Genomic DNA, 17666 nt, shown 5'->3' on the forward strand with positions numbered 1-17666 from the left:
CCACAATGGGTTCTTAAACTGGACCGGAGGGCCAGAACAAAAGCATGGATGGAGTGTTTGTGTGAACTAATATAAATCCAAAGTAAACATCATTACATAAAAGGGTACGGTCTTTTTTTTTTTTAGTTTTATTCATTTCAAACGGGCCGGATCCGGCCCGCGGGCCGTAGTTTGCCCACGGCTGTTAAACCATCCCGTGGGAGCACAGACGGGAGGAGGAGCTAAAGCAACAGACTACACTGATGGGACAGAACTAACAGACAAATTCAGCAACTGAAAATGCACATAAAACTTACAAATCAAGTCTAGAAGAGCCCTAGCACGCTTGGCTCAGTGGACAGAGCATCGGCCTGCGCACTGAAGGGTCCCAGGTTCGATTCCCTGTCAGGGCACATGCCCAGCTTGCAGGCTCGATCCCCAGTAGGGGGCATGCATGAGACAGCCAATCAATGATTCATCATTGATGTTTCTATCTCTCTCTCTCCTCCCTTCATCTCTGAAATCAATAAAAATATATATTTTTTAAAAGTCTAGAATAAAAGAAGCTCCATAGCCCAGCCCGTGTGGCTCTGTGGCTGAGCATCAACCTATGAACCAGAAGGTCACGGTTCGATTCCCGGTCAGGGCACATGCCCAGGTTTCAGGCTTGATCCCCAGTGTGGGGCATGCAGGAGGCAGCCTATCGATGTTGATGCTTCTCTTTCATCGATGTTTCTCTCTCTCTCTCTCCCTCTCCCTTTTTCTCTGAAATCAATAAAAATATTTTTTTTTTTAAAAAAAGAAGCTCCATAAATAATAAGTGGGAGGTCATACGCTTCACAGCAGAATATGAGACCTAAGGTCCTGGTTGCCCTGAGCTGAAGCTACTTACGATGTGACAGGCACACACACAACCAATGGATGCTCTAATCCGCGGGTCCGCAACTATGGCCCGCGGGCCATATCCGGCCCGCCACTTGTTTTGGTATTGCTTGTGAGCTAATCGTGGTTTTTACAGGACTAAATAGCTGGGAAAAAATCAGAAGAACATTTCATGGCATGTGACAGTTACAGAAATTCCCATTTCAGGGCCCATAAGTACGTTTTATTGGAATCCAGCCACGCCAATCATTTCTTATTGTCTGTCATTGCCTGATATGTAACCAGAGTTAAGTAGTTACAACAGAGACCATGCAGCCTTCACAACAGCCGTCCATGGGAGTGAATCAAAAGTAGGCCTATTTAAAAAAATAAAAAAGTATGCCTATTTTTTGTCAGATGAGCAAAATATATGTTTTTTGGGTGCCGCTGCATTTTAATAATTAGTTTATGCGTGCCGTTGAGACGAAAGAGGTTGAAAATCACTGCTATTGGCCTGTAATGGTATCTTAATACCTGCAAAAATATGCCTTATCTGTTTCCCTATCTGTAACTATTAACACGATGGCTGGGTCAAAGACAAACTTTGCCAAAGCCAAGGTGAAAAAGCATGTTTACTCGATCACTAAAATAGAAGGCAAACATGTTCTAGATATTCTAAGCCAGTGGTTCTCAACCTTCTGGCCCTTTCAATACAGTTCCTCATGTTGTGACCCAACCAGAAAATGATTTTCGTTGCTACTTCATGACTGTCATGTTGCTACTGTTAGGAATCGTCATGGAAATATCTGATCTGCAGGATGGTCTTAGGCGACCCCTGTGAAAGGATTGTTTGACCACCAAAGGGGTCGCGACCCACAGGTTGAGAACTGCTGTTCTAAGCAGTGGTTCTCAACCTTCCTAATGCTGCGACCCTTTAAAACAGTTCCTCCTGTTGTGCTGACCCTCAATTTCATGGTTACAAATGGAACATAATGAAAGCATAGTGATTCATCACAAAAACAATATGTGATTATATATGTGTTTTCCAATGGTCTTAGGCGACCCCTGTGAAAGGGTCGTTCGACCGCCAAAGGGTCGCGACCCACAGGTTGAGAACCCATGTGAGAAGGAAAAAAAAAAATGTCAGCGTTAACCCAGAGCGGGTTCCGCCAACGGGGCGCAGCTCTCATACCCGGTCCTTCTTATCCTGGCGGGCGTAGGGGAAGCACGGGATCACGGCGGTCACGCGGGACGACGACGCGATCTTGCAGGCATTGATCATGATGAGGAGCTCCATCAGGTTGTCATTGATCTCCCCGCAGCCGCTCTGGATGATGTACACGTCCTCCCCTCTCACGCTTTCACCGATCTCCACGCTACGGGAAGAATGCCGTCTGTTAATACTCACGCGTATTTGCCCTAGCCCAGCGGTTCTCAGCCTGCTGGCCCTTTAAATACAGCTCCTCATGTGGTGACCAACCATACCATGATTTTCGTTGCTGCTTCATCACTGTCATGTTGCTACTGTGATGAATCGTCATGTCAATATCTGATCTGCAGGATGGTCTTAGGCGACCCCTGTGAAAGGGTCGTTCGACCGCCAAAGGGGTCGCGACCCACAGGTTGAGAACCGCTGCCCTAGCCGGGTTTGCTCAGTGGATAGAGCAGATAGAAGGGTCCCAGGTTCGGTTCCAGTCCAGGGCACATGCCTGGGTTGCGGGCTGAATGCCCAGTAGGGAGCACGCAGGAGGCAGCGATCTATGATTCTCTCTCATCATTGATGTTTCTATCTCTTTCTGCCTCTCCCTTCCTCTCTGAAATCAATAGAAATATACACTGGGTGGCCAGATTATTATGATCGGCCAGATTATTATGACCACCCCATCAGTACTTCATTGACACTTCCAAAAATATTGAATACTGAAAACTTCCTAAGCAAATCCTCTCAAGGTTTTATTATTATTATTTGCATAACTAATTCACTTCATTGTACTGATGGGGTGGTCATCATAATCTGGCCACTCAGTATATGTGTGTGTGTGTGTGTGTGTGTGTGTGTGTGTATACACACATATATATAAATTCTAAAGCTTATTTGATGACTGGCCAGGACTACAGACAGCTGTTCTCACGGCTAGGATTTATCGCCGCGAGAGGACACAGAGCACAGTGAGCCAAGGGGAAAGGCCCACGGGCGGATCCCGTGCCAGCTTCCAAGAGTTGTCCCCAGGGGATCATCCACTCAGGTCGCGCTCAATTCCCCCAGCAATGAGCTGTGACAAGGCGTGTGAGGTGCTGGCTGTCTACCAAGGAAGCTCATTAGAGACTCAGTGCCTGGGGGGGTTAGTTGGGAGGAGGCTGGTGACGTAGTTACCTTCTGCCTGGCACATACCAGCCACACAGGCACCGAGCATCAAGCACGCTGTTCACAGTGAGGCCCTCCCATGAGGGAGTGGAGGGACCCTGGCTAAAGCTAAGTTCCCAGCAGCCACCTTGCAAGCAGGCGGTTTTCCTATATGAGGGGAATCTTACATGCTCCTTAGAAATTTGTCTCAGTCTTGCTATGTTAACTCTTTTCTGCTAAATATTATATTTAATTATTTATGTTTATTAAAGTTACATGTGCATGTTGCTTTAAAAATTCAGATCATTCTGTAAGCCTTATAACAAACAGCCCAGAGGCAACCATTTTCAACTCTTTTTTTTAAAATCTGTTTTTATTGATTTCAGAGAGGAAGGGAGAGAGAGAGAGAAACATCAATGATGAGAGAGAATCATGGATCGGCTGCCTCCTCCATGCCCCTCACTGGGAATCGAGCCCACAACCCAAGCATGTGCCCTTGACAGGAATCGAACCCAGGACCCTTCAGTCCGCAGGCCGACACACTATGCCCTGAGCCAAACCGGCTAGGGCCAATTTCAACTCTTAACATGGTTTTTTGATATTTATCTTTGAGCCTCTAGCTAATTTTTGTATGGGTTCATCTTGATTTCTTATCTAGGCATCAAGTGTTGACTCTTCGCTATGAAGATGAGGACTTAACTCTATTTCCTCCCTGTCCCATCACCCGCTTCGTATGCAACCTCCCGGCCTCCTCCGGCCTTCAACCCAATATCGATCAACATTCTAACCAAATATGAGTGCCCCATGCACCTGTGTAAAGGCTGCTCAGAAATGAGCCCGTTTTGTCAACGTGAAGCAAAGTTTATAGTATTTCCCTTTTATGCACCATTCTTTGGGGTTTGTTTGCCCTGCAGGAAATGATCCTATCTTTTCATCTGCTAAGTGCTCTAAACACTCAATACAAATTCCAGTCTAAACACTTGGCTAACAACCTAAATCCCACGAGGTCAGAGACCTCGAGGGCAGGATCCACTTCATCTTCCTGCCTCGCCTCAACCAGGCCTGTCTGACCTGGGTCCTTCCGGCCAGTGCCCAGCTGCCCCCCGGGGATTCCCTCCACCCCCGGCCACCCCGTTTCCCACTTGCTGGACTCTTGGTGTACTTCCTTGTTTTGCTGACCGGCACCCTCCCGGGCAGCAAAAATATATTTTAATAAAATATATTAAAAATATATATATTGTTAAAAATATATTTTCTTGATTTCAGAGATAAAGGGAGAGGGAAAGAGAGAGAGAAACATCAATGATGAGAATCACTGATTGGCTGCCTCCTGCACGCCCCACACCGGGGATGGAGCCTGCAGCCCGCAACCAGGGCATGTGCCCTGCCTGGCAACCGAACCATGACCTCCTGGTTCACAGACTGACGCTCAACCACTGAGCCACACCGGCTGGGCTCCTCCAGTAGCTCCTTGAGTAAACAGAAGCTTTGCATGTCTCTAAGAACTGCATGTTGGGAAATGTCTGTGTTTCGGGTGCAGAGTTCTGAGTGTTCAACCTGAGAGGCAGCCTGGCACGTGCCTTCCATGGGAAGGAAAGCAATCGATGCCGTGTGCCCAGGCGGGCGCTTCGCAGGGGGCTGCCGAGAACCTGGGAGAACCTGGGACCGTGCCAGCGCTGCTACAATGTTGGTTTTCCAAAGGCAAAATCTGTCCCAGGGACTGATGTATCAGAAACAATTGGAGCGCAACATGGATTTTGCATTTGCTTTGCCACCGCCTCTCATCCTGAACTGAGCAAGCAGAAGACCGCACCCAGCTACACAGACGCTGAGAAATGCTCCCAATACACCCCCCTCGCGACAGCAGCCACCCGCACCCACACCTGCCGTGGCAACTTCCCCCACCAGTTCAGATCGCCCTCCTTCCCACTCCTCACCGCTCAAGCTGCAACCCTTCCCAGACCTATTTCGTCAAGCGGCTGCAGGTCTTTTTCAACAGAAAGCGTCACATTTACTATAGTATTTATGCTTTTTAAAAAATATATATTTTAATTGAGGTCATAGAGGAAGGGAGAGGGAGAGAGAGAGATAGAAACATCAGGGATGAGAGAGAATCATGGATTGGCTGCCTCCTGCACACCCCCTACTGGGGATCGAGCCCGCAACCTGGGCATGTGCCCTGACCAGGAATCGAACCGAGACCTCCTGGTTCATGGGTCAATGCTCAACCACTGAGCCATGCCGCCAGGGCTATTTATGCATTTTTTTCAACAAGTGATTTTGGGGAGACTATCTAGTTAAGACTACCTGAATAACAGAAGCTTCTACCCAACGTCAAGTAGATCAGAAGACAAAAAAAAAATAAGTTTTCCAAGTTGACATGATCCGCAAATGAGTTTGGGAAATAGTGGGTCATATTCTCGCATGTGCTCCGCTATGAATGCAGACAGTGCAATGCCAACCTCAGGGTGAGACAGACAGACGAATTCCATGTGCCCTCCGATCTCAGGCACAAAGGAGCTCAATGGAATTCCTTGTGGAACTCACACCAACTGTGGGAAAAAGTCAATTTGGAAGTCACATTATTACATAGCTCATGGGCCAACAATCTAGCCCATGGGCTGAGAATGAAGGGGTAGGCAGAGCAATGGCCCCCTAAAGACATCTTTCTCAACAAACAACAAGTGCTGGCGAGGATGTGGAGAAAAAGGAACCCTCGTGCACTGCTGGTGGGAATGCAGACTGGTGCAGCCACTGTGGAGAACAGTATGGAGTTTCCTAAAAAAAACTGAAAATGGAACTCCCATTTGACCCAGTGATCCCACTTCTAGGAATATATCCCAAGAAACTAGAAACACCAATCAGAAAGGATCTATGCACCCCTATGTTCATAGCAGCACAACTCACCATAGCTAACATTTGGAAACAGCCTAAGTGCCCATCAGCAGATGAGTGGATTAAAAACTGTGGTACATCTACACCAGGTGTCCTCAAACTACAGCCCGCGGGCCACATGCAAATACAAATATTGTATTTGTTCCCGTTTTGTTTTTTAATTTCAAAATAAGATATGTGCAGTGTACATAGGAATTTGTTCATAGTTTTTTTTAAACTATAGTCTGGCCCTCCAACGGTCTGAGGGACAGTGAACTGGCCCCCTGTTTAAAAAGTTTGAGGACCCCTGATCTACACAATAGAATACTGCGCTGCGGTAAAAAAAAGAAGGAACTCTTGCCTTTTACAACAGCACGGATGGAATTGGAGAGCATTATGCTAAGTGAAATAAGCCAGTCAGAGAAAGATAAATATCACATGATCTCACTCATTTGTGGAATATAATGAACATAACCTGATGAACAAAAACAGATCCAGAGACAGAGAAGCATCAATCAGACCATCAAACCTCAGAGGGAAGGTAGGGGAGGGTGGGGGTAAGGGGCAGAGATCAACCAAAGGACTTGTATGCAAGCCTATAGGCCTAACCAATGGACACAGACAACAGGGGGGTGAGGGCATGAGTGGGGGGATGGGGGTAATGTGGGGATAAGGACACATATGTAATAACTTAATCAAAATTTTAAAAAAAGACATCTTTCTCCTACTACCCTGGACCTGTGTATCCATAAGTTTAAAAGGCACGCAGAAACCGGTTTGGCTCAGTGGATAGAGCGTCAGCCTGCGGACTGAAAGGTCCCAGGTTCGATTCCGGTCAAGGGCATGTACCGGGGTTGCGGGCACATCCCCAGTAGGGAGTGTGCAGGAGGCAGCTGATTGATGTTTCTCTCTCATCGATGTTTCTAACTCTCTATCTCTCCCCCTTCCTCTCTGTAAAAAATCAACTATATATATATATATAAAAGGCAATGGGGCGCCCTAACCTGTTTGGCTCAGTGGATAGAGCGTCAGTCTGCGGACTCAGGGGTCCCAGGTTCAATTCCGGTCAAGGGCATGTACCTTGATTATGGGCACATCCCCAGTAGGGAGTGTGCAGGCGGCAGCTAATCCATGTTTCTCTCTCATTGATGTTTCTAACTCTCTATCCCTCACCTTCCTCTCTGTAAAAAATCAATAAAACATATTTAAATCCTGGTAAAAAACAATAAAAGAAAAAGGCAACGGGCAACAGGGTAGCAGATGGAATTAAGGTACTAATCAGCTGACCTAAAATAGGGAGCCTGTTCTGGATTGTCCTAGGTGACCAATACAATCACAAGGGCCCATGTAAGTTGTGAAACCATCAAAATCCTGGAAGAAACCAGAGGCAGCAAAATCTCAGACGTCTCTCGTAGCCACGTGTTTACAGACACATCTCCTGGGGTAAGGAAACCAAGGAGAAAATGAACAAATGGGGCCACCGCAAAATAAAAAGCTTCCGCAGCCCTGACCGGTTTGGCTCAGTGGATAGAGCGTCCACCTGCGGACTGAAGGGTCCCAGGTTCCAATCCGGTCAAGGGCATGTACCTTGGTTGCGGGCACATCCCCAGTAGGGGCTGTGCAGGAGGCAGCTGATCGATGTTTCTAACTCTCTTATCCCTCTCCCTTCCTCTCTGTAAAAAATCAATAGTATATATACACTGAGTGGCCAGATTATTATGACCACCCCATCAGTACTTCATTGACACTTCCAAAAATACTGAATATTGAAAACTCCCTAAGCAAATACTCTCCAGGTTTTATTATTATTATTATTTGCATAACTAATTCACTTCATTGTCCTGATGGGTGGTCATAGTAATCTGGCCGGTCATAATAATCTGGCACTCAGTGTATATATATATATATATAAGCTTCTGCACCGCAAAAGAGACCATCAACAAAACGAAAAGGGAGCCCACTGCACGGGAGGACATGTTTGGCGATGAGACATCTGATGAGGGGCTCAGATCAAAGAACGATGTGAAGACGGAAGTGGGGTCAGAAAGAGACTCCGTTGCTGCCTTTGAAGATCGAAGAAGCGGCGGAGAGCGAGGAACGCGGGCAGCCTCGAAAGGCTGGGCTCGCCCCTCTAGCCGCCAGGAGGAATGAAGTGAGCCATGATGGACTCCTCGCCCACAGATCGGCCGACACTACAGAGACGACAGGGGCCTGCGGAGCCTAAAACAGTCACTATCTGGGCCCTGCCAGAAAGAGTTGGCCAATTCCTGGTGTGATACCCGCTTATCCCCGAGTTTGAGCCTCTCTGGCCTATTTTTCCTCAGGAACCTCAATCCCCATATGACTAGTTCAGGAGAGGCCAGAAAATGCGATTACCATGGCAACTTTTTTTCTAAAGCTATTCCTGCGTCTACTCATAAAGATGCTCACGACTGAGCTTTATTCTAGGACTTTTTTATTTTTTTTTATTTTTTTTTTTGCAGGGGAGCGCGCGAACGCAGTCCCCCACTACCACAAATTATGCAGTCGAGTTTCCCACATTTGGGGAAATCGCAGGGGTCAGCACATCCGGAGTGCAATGGATAAGCCTCGCCCTGGGAAAACCACCTTCGTGATCATGGTATCTCCCCTGGCAGGTAAGTATCTAGGACTTTTTTAAAAAGTTTTTTTTATTGATTTATTTAGAGAGAGGGAGAGAAAGAGAGAAACATCGTTGTGAGAGCGAAACACCTATCGGCTGCCTCCTGCACCCGGGCATGTGCCCTGAGACCGGGAATCGAACCGGCAACCTTTCAGTGTGTTTCAGTGCAAGGGGCGATGCCTAACCAATTGAGCTGCACTGGCCAGGGCTACTCTAGGACTTTTAAGAACTGTGGGCAGAAGGCAGCATCCATTTGCTCTTCAGATAAAGCAGCCGTGGGCAAACTACGGCCCGCGGGCCGGATCCGGCCCGTTTGAAATGAATAAAACTAAAAAAAAAAAAAAGACCGTACCCTTTTATGTAATGATGTTTACTTTGAATTTATATTAGTTCACACAAACACTCCATCCATGCTTTTGTTCCGGCCCTCCGGTCCAGTTTAATAACCCATTGTGGCCCTCGAGTCAAAAAGTTTGCCCACCCCTGAGATAGGGGATCTTTACTGATCAGGAAATAAGAAGGCGGATGCGTTTATCCAAGTCAAGGATGAATGGATGTGGAAGTTAAAAGGTGGCCTCAGGCCCTTTAACACTTTTCCCATCAAGAAGATTCCCCCTGGATGTGGGAGGGCTCTGCTTGGCAAGAGAATGAGACGGAAATGATGGTGCCCAGGCCTTCAGCGGCTGGCAGCTCCCGGATCCTGGAATATTCATGCTGGGCACCGCTCCCATGCCAGCAGGAAGCTCAAGCAGCCCCGTGGACAGGTACTGAGCTTCCCAACCAAGCTCCCAGGCAGAAGCGAGTGTTCACTCACCAGCCCTGGGAGTGAGCCATCTTGGCAGCATGACTGTCCCAGATACACCACCTGGGGCAGAAACAAGCCTTCCTTGCTGCACCCTGCCCGAATTGCAGACGTGAGTCAAGTACATCATTATTGCTTTAAGCCACGAAGTCCTGGGGGGATTTGTTACACGACAAGAGACAGCCAGAACTTTGGGTCATACAACACAGCGAAGGATTCTGTGGGCAGGTTAACTACCAGGATAACATGCTACAACAGCTGTTCAGACACATCATCAGTGCTAGGATGACATCTGGGCATCTCGTGGTCTACGGGAAAGCTGGGACAGAATCTCCCTCTATGTGAATGACTTAGAGATGACAAGGTAAAATCAGGAGGCTCTGTGTCCCATTCAGTGGTGTTTGAAAAATGGGGACTGGACCCTAGCCGGTTTGGCTCAGCGGATAGAGCATCGGCCTGCAGACTCAAGGGTCCCAGGTTCGATTCCGGTCAAGGGCATGTACCTTAGTTTCAGGTGCATCCCCAGTGGGGAGTGTGCAGGAGGCAGCTGATCGATGTTTCTCTCTCATCGATGTTTCTAACTCTCTATCCCTCTCCCTTCCTCTCTGTAAAAAATCAATAAATTTAAAAAAAAAGGGGGGGGGGGACTGGGCCCTAGCCGGTTTGGCTCAGTGGATAGAGCGTCGGCCTGCGGACTGTAGGGTCCTGGGTTCGATTCCGGTCAATGGCACATGCCCGGGTTGTGGGCTCGATCCCCAGTGGGGGAGTGCAAGAGGCAGCTGATCAATGATTCTCTCATCACTGATGTTGTTTTTTTTCTCTCTCTCTCCCTTCCTCTCTGAAATCAATAAAAATATAAGAAAAGAAAAAAAAGAAAAGAAAAATGGGGAATGGGAACAGTGATGACCAAGAGACAGCGAGCAGCAGGCGTTCTGGGCCTGGCTCAGTACGAGATTGAGGAAGGGGCCCCGTAGAGGAAATGAATCAGTTCTCTCTTCCTGTTGCTCTTGCATCTGGTCTGAGGGGCCCACAGTGGAAACTGGATCACTAGCACAGTGCCTGGTCGGAGAGGAACCGTGGTGGACATCAACCTCTCCACCTACACAGTTCATGGAGAGAAAAGTCAAGACCTTAACCTTTAGAGTCTAGACCAGGGGTGGGCAAACTTTTTGACTCGAGGGCCACAATGGGTTCTTAAACTGGACCGGAGGGCCGGAACAAAAGCATGGATGGAGTGTTTGTGTGAACTAATATAAATTCAAAGTAAACATCATTACATAAAAGGGTACGGTCTTTTTTTTCAATAGTTTTATTCATTTCAAACGGGCCGGATCCGGCCCGCGGGCTGTAGTTTGCCCACGGCTGGTCTAGAATGTAACTATAGAAGCAATTCCAAGACTTCGTGTAGAGTGGTTCAGGAGACCTCATGAGTTCTAATTATCAAGGGGTAGTTATAAAACACTCAGAAGCAAATAACATTGAGTCCGCCTGAATACATCGATGTCTGAGGAACTTCACCATGGACTTCAGATCTAGATTAACCACTTTCTTTAGCAGCAGAGCATTGGGCTGCACTAAGATAACACGTAAGAAGGAACACATTGCCTTTGGTTGATCTCTTATCTCCTCCCCTGCCTTCCCTCGAGGTTTGACTGTCTGTTCGATGCTTCTCTGTCTCTGGCTCTATTTTTTTTTAAATTTTTTTATTGATTAAGTTATTACATATGTGTCCTTATCCCCACATTACTCCTCATCCTCCCCACTCATGCCCTCGCCCCCCTGTTGTCTGTGTCCATTGGTTAGGCCTATAGGCTTGCATGTAAGTCCTTTGGTTGATCTCTCCCCCTTACCCCTCCCCTCCCCTACCTTCCCTCTGAGGTTTGATGGTCTGATCGATGCTTCTCTGTCTCTGGATCTGTTTTTGTTCATCAGTTTATGTTGTTCATTATATTCCACAAATGAGTGAGATCATGTGATATTTCTGGCTCTATTTTTGTTCATCAGTTTATGTTGTTCATTCCACAAATGAGTGAGATCATGTGATATTTATCTTTCTCCGACTGGCTTATTTCCCTTAGCATAATGCTCTCCAGGTCCCTCCATGCTGTTGCGAATGATAAAGAGTTCCTTCTTTTTTTACAGCAGCGTAGTGTTTCAAAGTGCACGTCACCCAGAAATTTCTCCTTTACTTATATGACAACGCTTCCTGAACAAAAACCACGAACCCATTCTTCTCCTGTTCTAAGGCTACTGAAACTTAAAATAGGACTGGCAAAACATTGCAGCATTCAAACCTAGCTATACTTACCTTTCCCCGAGTTCCTGATATCCTCCTGGTCCTCTTTATTCAATTCTGCAAAGACATGCCCAGCCAGTGTGGCTAAGTGGTTGAGCGTTCAGTTCCACATCAGGGCACATACCCAGGTTGCCCGATCCCCAGTGTGGGGCGTGCAGGAGGCAGCCGATCCATGATTCTCTCTCATCATTGGTGTTTCTCTCCCTCCTTCTCTGAAATCCATAAAAAATGTGTTTTTTAAAAATTCTGCAAAGACAAATTCTTTAGCCAAAGGGCTCCCAGCATTAATACCACCTGCTACTCAGTCACAAATGTTTCGTCACTGATCAGCAGGGCTGCGTCATGCCCAACAGGAAGCAGGGGCTCACCTCTTCGGAAAAGCTGACACCACCACCTTCCCCACATGCATTCATGTCACACCTCAGAATCTAAGGAATGTTTTGCCTAACCCAAGATCATCAAGATCGTCCCCCATGTTCTCATCTAGAAATGTTTAGCTCTGGGTTTTACATTTAGGTCTATGATCTATTTCAAGCTAATTTTTGAAACAGCGGGAAGTAGGGATAGAGGGGATTTTTTGTGTTTTTTTGTTTTGTTTTGTTTCGTTTTGCGCAGCTGGCACCAACGGTACCAGCGTTTGTTGAAAATGATGAAGTGGGTCTTGGCCAAAGATGAGAAATAGACACCGTGTGCAGCGCTAGACATTTAAAGGGAGAGCGAGGAAATGAGACCAGCTTGAAACTGATCAGAGAGCTTGGAGGACTCAGGCAGGTGGGAAAGGAGCCCCGGGCCCGGCCCCTGAGGTAGGGGCTCCCGCCTGCCCTCGCGGCCCGGAGGCCAGCGCTCCTGGTGGCCCCGCGACATGGGTGGCGCTTACACTCCAGCCACGGCCTGGTGGCCGGACACAGCGGAGTCTCAGAACCGCGAAGGAGCTGGAAAGTGCATCATCTCGGAGGCAGAAAAATTAGAGGAAGCGCAGGGCAACCCAGCACGTGCGCCCCCAGCGTTCCCACGCTTTTGAAAACCTTGGCACAACCACACCTGCTGGTTCACCCAAAGGTCTGCGCCCGGGAGAGTCACCCGGTAGCTTTCGCCACGCTGCTCCCGGGCCCGTGGGCTCCGACCTTCCGGGGCAGGGCGGGGAAGCGGCGTCTGAAATCGCCGCAGGTGAATCGAGCGCGCGGTCCGGGGGTAGGGGGGGAAGTGGGGGGGGGGGGGGTGGACGTGGGAGGCCCCTTCCCGAGCACGCGGAGTTCGGGATCAGCCCGGCAGGGCCACGCACCCCGGGCGAGCACAGCCAGGGCGGCCCTCCCCGCGTGCCCCGCACCCGCGCGGTTCCTGCCGGCGGTGCCCACCGCGCCCCGAGACGCTGCGACCGCCCCCGGGTCGCCCTTCCGGGCCGGGGCCGCCCTTGGCTTTCCGGGGCGCCGCGGCGGTGGCGCGGAGGCCGCGTCGTGACCGGCCCGCCCCGGAAGGGGGAGCGCCCTCCCCGGCCCCGCGCGTCCCCACCTGGTCTCCTGGTTGCTGAACTTCTTGGTGACCACCTTGCCCAGCTCCAGGCCCAGCCGGTCGGCCACCCGCTGGGACAGGTCCTGGTGGGAGCTGCCGCTGAACAGCACGATGTTGGTCATCTTGGGGCTCGACGCGGGGCGCGGCGGAGACGGACGCGGCGGGGGCACCGGAGCCTGTGGCGGAGCGGGAAAGCGCGCAGCCGGCCACGGACGAGCCGGCGGGGTAGCTGCGGGGGGCGGAGCGACGGCAGGCGGAGCTGGAGGGGCGGGGCCTGGTGGGCGGGGCAAGCTCAGGGGCCGGACCCGGTTGGTGGAGCGGGGGTGGTGGGGAGGAGCAACGTGGGAAGGGGAGGAGCCAGGCAGTTGGCGAGAGCGGGAGCGGGGGTGGAGGGGAAGCGGGAGGGGGCTGGGAGGCAGGGGCTAGCAGCCGTGGGCGAACTATGGCCCTGGGGCCGGATCCGGCCCGTTTGAAATGAATAAAACTATTGAAAAAAAAAAAAAAAAGACCGTACCCTTTTATGTAATGATGTTTACTTTGAATTTATATTAGTTCACACAAACACTCCATCCATGCTTTTGTTCCGGCCCTCCGGTCCAGTTTAAGAACCCATTGTGGCCCTCGAGTCAAAAAGTTTGCCCACCCCTGGCTGACCCCTGGCCCAGGGCGGCAGCTCCGAAGCTCTGGCTGGTCCTGAAGCATCGAGGAGAGCTCCAGACCACAAATATTTTTTAAAAATATATTTGTATTGATTCTGAGAGGAAGGGAGAGGGAGAGAAACATCAATGATGAGAGAGAATCATGGATTGGCTCCCTCCTGCAGGCCCCCCAGTGGGGATGGAGCCCACAACCTGAGCATGGGCCCTTGACCAGAATCGAACCTGGGACCCTTCAGTCCACAGGCCAACACTCTATCCACTGAGCCAAACCAGTCAGGGCACAGACCACAAATCTTGACTATGGGGCCCTGCCTCCTGGGGGAAAGGAAATGAACCAGATGAACTGGGCACCGAGGAAGGTGCTGGAAGAGGCGATGGACTGCCTCGCAACCAGGAGCGGAATTCCCCCAAACTCATTGCCTACCACGGGGTCCAACTACAGAGGTCTGCAAACTGTGAGCCAGGGCCAGGCCCACGGCGCTGCCTCTGCGGCCCGGGAACCACGCACGCTTTGCCCATGGGAACATTTGCAGTCTATGTGGTAACAGTATACGACCTGTGAACTCCCCTGAAGAGAAATGCCCCCATCAAGATAGAACTCCTTTCCTCTCATGGGTGTGTACTGCAAAAAAATGTACCGTGGGGGCATTCATTCTATAATGTGTTTTTATTAGCAGCATGACAAATAACTGACAACTAATTATAAAATGCTGAAGTTTACAAAGAATTTATTTTAAAAACAAGTTAAAATAAATGCAAGTTTATTCTTCTATTAGTTATAGGTTCTCTGATAGAGCAAGTAGTTTTTCTGATTTTTATTTCTCCATCTTTTCCATTTACTTTCTATTTAAAGAGTTTTTAAAAATACAGAGCCAGTGTGGCTCAGTGGGTTGGGACATCATCCAGTGCACTAAAAGGTTGCAGGTCCGATCCCCCTTCAGGCGCCTTCAGATCGTGTACAGGAAGCAACCGCATCGATGTTTCCCTCCCCCTCCCCCTTCCTCTCTCTCTCTCTCTGCAATCAATGAGAAACATGTCCACAGGCGAGAATTAAAAAATAAACAAGAGTATAATGGGCACCCACCCATAAACCCATCACCTTAAACATAGCATCTGTCAGAATTTTACTTATATTTGCTTCATCTATTTTTCTAAAGTATTTTTTATTACAGTCAACAGATACTCCCACCTACATTCTTTAGTCTGTATCTATAAAAAGATAAGGATAACACAGCATGTGCAAAAGTTCCAAATGAATAAAAGACCTTCATGTAAGAGCTAAAATTCTCAGAAGAAAACACAGTAGAAATCGTCATGACCTTGGGTTAGACAATGGTTTCTTTACTATGACACCAAAGGCGAAAGCAACAACAAAAATAGATGAACTGGACATCAAAGTGACAAACTTGTCTGTTGCAAAAGATGCCAAGGAGAAAGTGGAAAGACAGCACAAAGCGCTGGAACAAATGTTTGCAGTTCACATCGCTGATGAGGGACTGGTATTTAGAATGCATAAAAGCAACCACAACTTTAAAAAAAACACAGGCAATTTTATAATGGGCAACGGAAGCCGCAGGTGGGTGTTTATAGCAGCTTTCTTCATCAATGTCAAAATTTGGAAACAGCCAAGATGTCTTTCAATAGGTGAGTGGGTAAATAAACACGGTCCATCCGGACAATGGAATACTTTGCAGAGCTACAAAGAAATGAGCTATGGAGAGGAGACAACACACACAGCAACCTTAAATGCATATTGCCAAGTGAAGGAAGCCCATCAGAAAAGGCTACACAGTATATGATTCCAACTCCAGGACATTCTGGAAAAGGCAAAACTGAGGAGATAGTTCCAAAATGAATGGTTGCCTGGGGTTGTGGGGGAGGGAGAGATGATTAGGGGGGCACAGACGATTTTTAGGGCAATAAAGCTATCCTGTATGATACTCTAATGGTGGGTACATGTCCGTATACATTTGTCCAGACCCAGAGAATATACAACACCAAGAGTGAGCCCTAATGCAAGCTATGAACTTTGGTCAATGTGAGGTGTCGATCTTGGTTCAATAGTAAGAAATGTACCCCTCTGGTCAGGGATGCAGATAGTGGGGGAAGCTGCACCTGTGTGGAGGCAGCCGGGACGTGAGAACGCTCTATTGGTTCCACTCCATTTTGCTAAGAACCCAAGACAGCTCTAAAAAAATAAATAAATAAAATCCATTTAAAAAAAGAAGGAAGTAGGCAAAAGGTCTGAATAGAGATTTCTCCAAAGAAGATACACACATGACTAATAAACACGTGAAGAGATGATCAGCATCATTAGCCATTGGGAAAGACAATGGAAACCATAGTGAGATTCCACTTCACACCCACTCGATGGCTATCATTAAAAAGATGTAACGAGCACTAGCCGGTGTGGCTCTGTGGATAGAGCGTCGGCCTGCGGACTAAAGGGTTCTGGGTTCGATTCTGGTCAAGGGCACATGCCCAGGTTGTGGGCTCGATCCCCAGTAGGGGGCATGCAAGAGGCAGCCAATCAATGATTCTCTCGCATCATTGATGTTTCTATCTCTTTTTCCCTCTCCCTTCCTCTCTGAAATCAATAAAATACATTTTTTAAAAGACAGAAGCCAGTCACGAAAGACCACATTTGGCATGATTCCACATTCAGAATAGGCAGCTCTGGAGCCAGAAAGTAAATTAGGGGTTGCCTGGGGTTGGGGGCAGGGGCGTGTGTGGATGGAGGGACTAGACTAGAGCATGACGGCTAAGGGATTTCTTTGGAGGGTAATGAAATTGTTCTCAAATTGATTGCGGAGGCACAGGCACAACTCTGTGAATATACTAAAAGCCACTGAATTTACACTTAAATGGGTGGATCGAGTGGTATGTGAATTACATCCCACTAAGAGCTATTTTAACGAAAGATAAAGACATTTTTCTCTGTGAATCCAATACTATGACCACATCAAAGATCTTAACATGCCAGGGTCTCCTGCTATTAGTGACGTAGAGATCAATCATTGGTTTATAAGGTGGCCATGGTCTGGTTCCTTCATGATAAGACTGTTTCCTACCCTTGCCAATGTTAATTTTCTAATTCTATCTCCTTTCCTCTCTGCAAATATGAGCTGAGTTGCCCAGTGAAGAAGAGCATACCTTTGTCTTCTGGAACTACTTGGTTACTCAAACAGTTTGGACTGAGAATCAGGACAGTTTTCCTCTTCTTTCTTTTTCTCACTGGGCCTGCAGAGTAAGGAGTCTGTTGTGTAAATGCTGCCTCCTGTGCCCAGGTACCCAGGGCTCCTAGGAGATGGGGCAAATTCAAGATCTGGGGCAGGAGCAACGACCTGGGCCAGGACATCATTTTTGGTTTTTTTTTTTGCCTCTAGTGTATCAAAGGGGAGGAGGAGCCTGGCTCGTGTGGCACAGTGGTTGGGGTCAACCTATGAAGCAAGAGGTCACAGTTGGATTCCCAGTCAGGGCACATGCCCAGGTTGTGGGCTCGATCCCCAGTGTGGGGTGTGCAGGAGGCAGCCGATCCATGATTCTCTGTCATCATCGGTGTTTCTCTCTCTCCCTCTCTCTTCCTCTCTGAAATCAATAAAAAAATATTCTTTTTTTAAACGGGGAAGAGATGTCTGGAGGATAGAGCAGGCAGCTGACAGCGGCCACTACTTATCAAACATAGGAGAGTGTGACCATTA

General features: G+C 48.4%; 1 protein-coding gene and 1 non-coding gene across 2 annotated transcripts in view; both read right to left on the reverse strand.

The window, feature by feature from the left end:
• PRPS2 (phosphoribosyl pyrophosphate synthetase 2) overlaps nucleotides 1–13536 on the reverse strand; it is a 40904-nt gene extending 27368 nt beyond the window's left edge. Inside the window, exons 1-2 of the mRNA XM_036304973.1 lie at nucleotides 13307–13536; nucleotides 2033–2216 (exon numbers count right to left, since the gene is read on the reverse strand). Coding sequence (XP_036160866.1) covers nucleotides 2033–2216; nucleotides 13307–13428 — 306 coding nt within the window. The 5' untranslated portion in view covers nucleotides 13429–13536. The remainder of the gene's footprint in view (nucleotides 1–2032; nucleotides 2217–13306) is intronic.
• Nucleotides 8539–8702, reverse strand: LOC118654868. Its single transcript, XR_004967125.1, has one exon. It is a non-coding gene; the product is annotated as a U1 spliceosomal RNA (small nuclear RNA).
• Nucleotides 13537–17666: the final 4130 nt, after the last annotated feature.

The sequence above is a fragment of the Myotis myotis genome, unplaced genomic scaffold (genome assembly GCF_014108235.1).
Source record: "Myotis myotis isolate mMyoMyo1 unplaced genomic scaffold, mMyoMyo1.p scaffold_m19_p_4, whole genome shotgun sequence".
NCBI lineage: Eukaryota > Metazoa > Chordata > Mammalia > Chiroptera > Vespertilionidae > Myotis > Myotis myotis.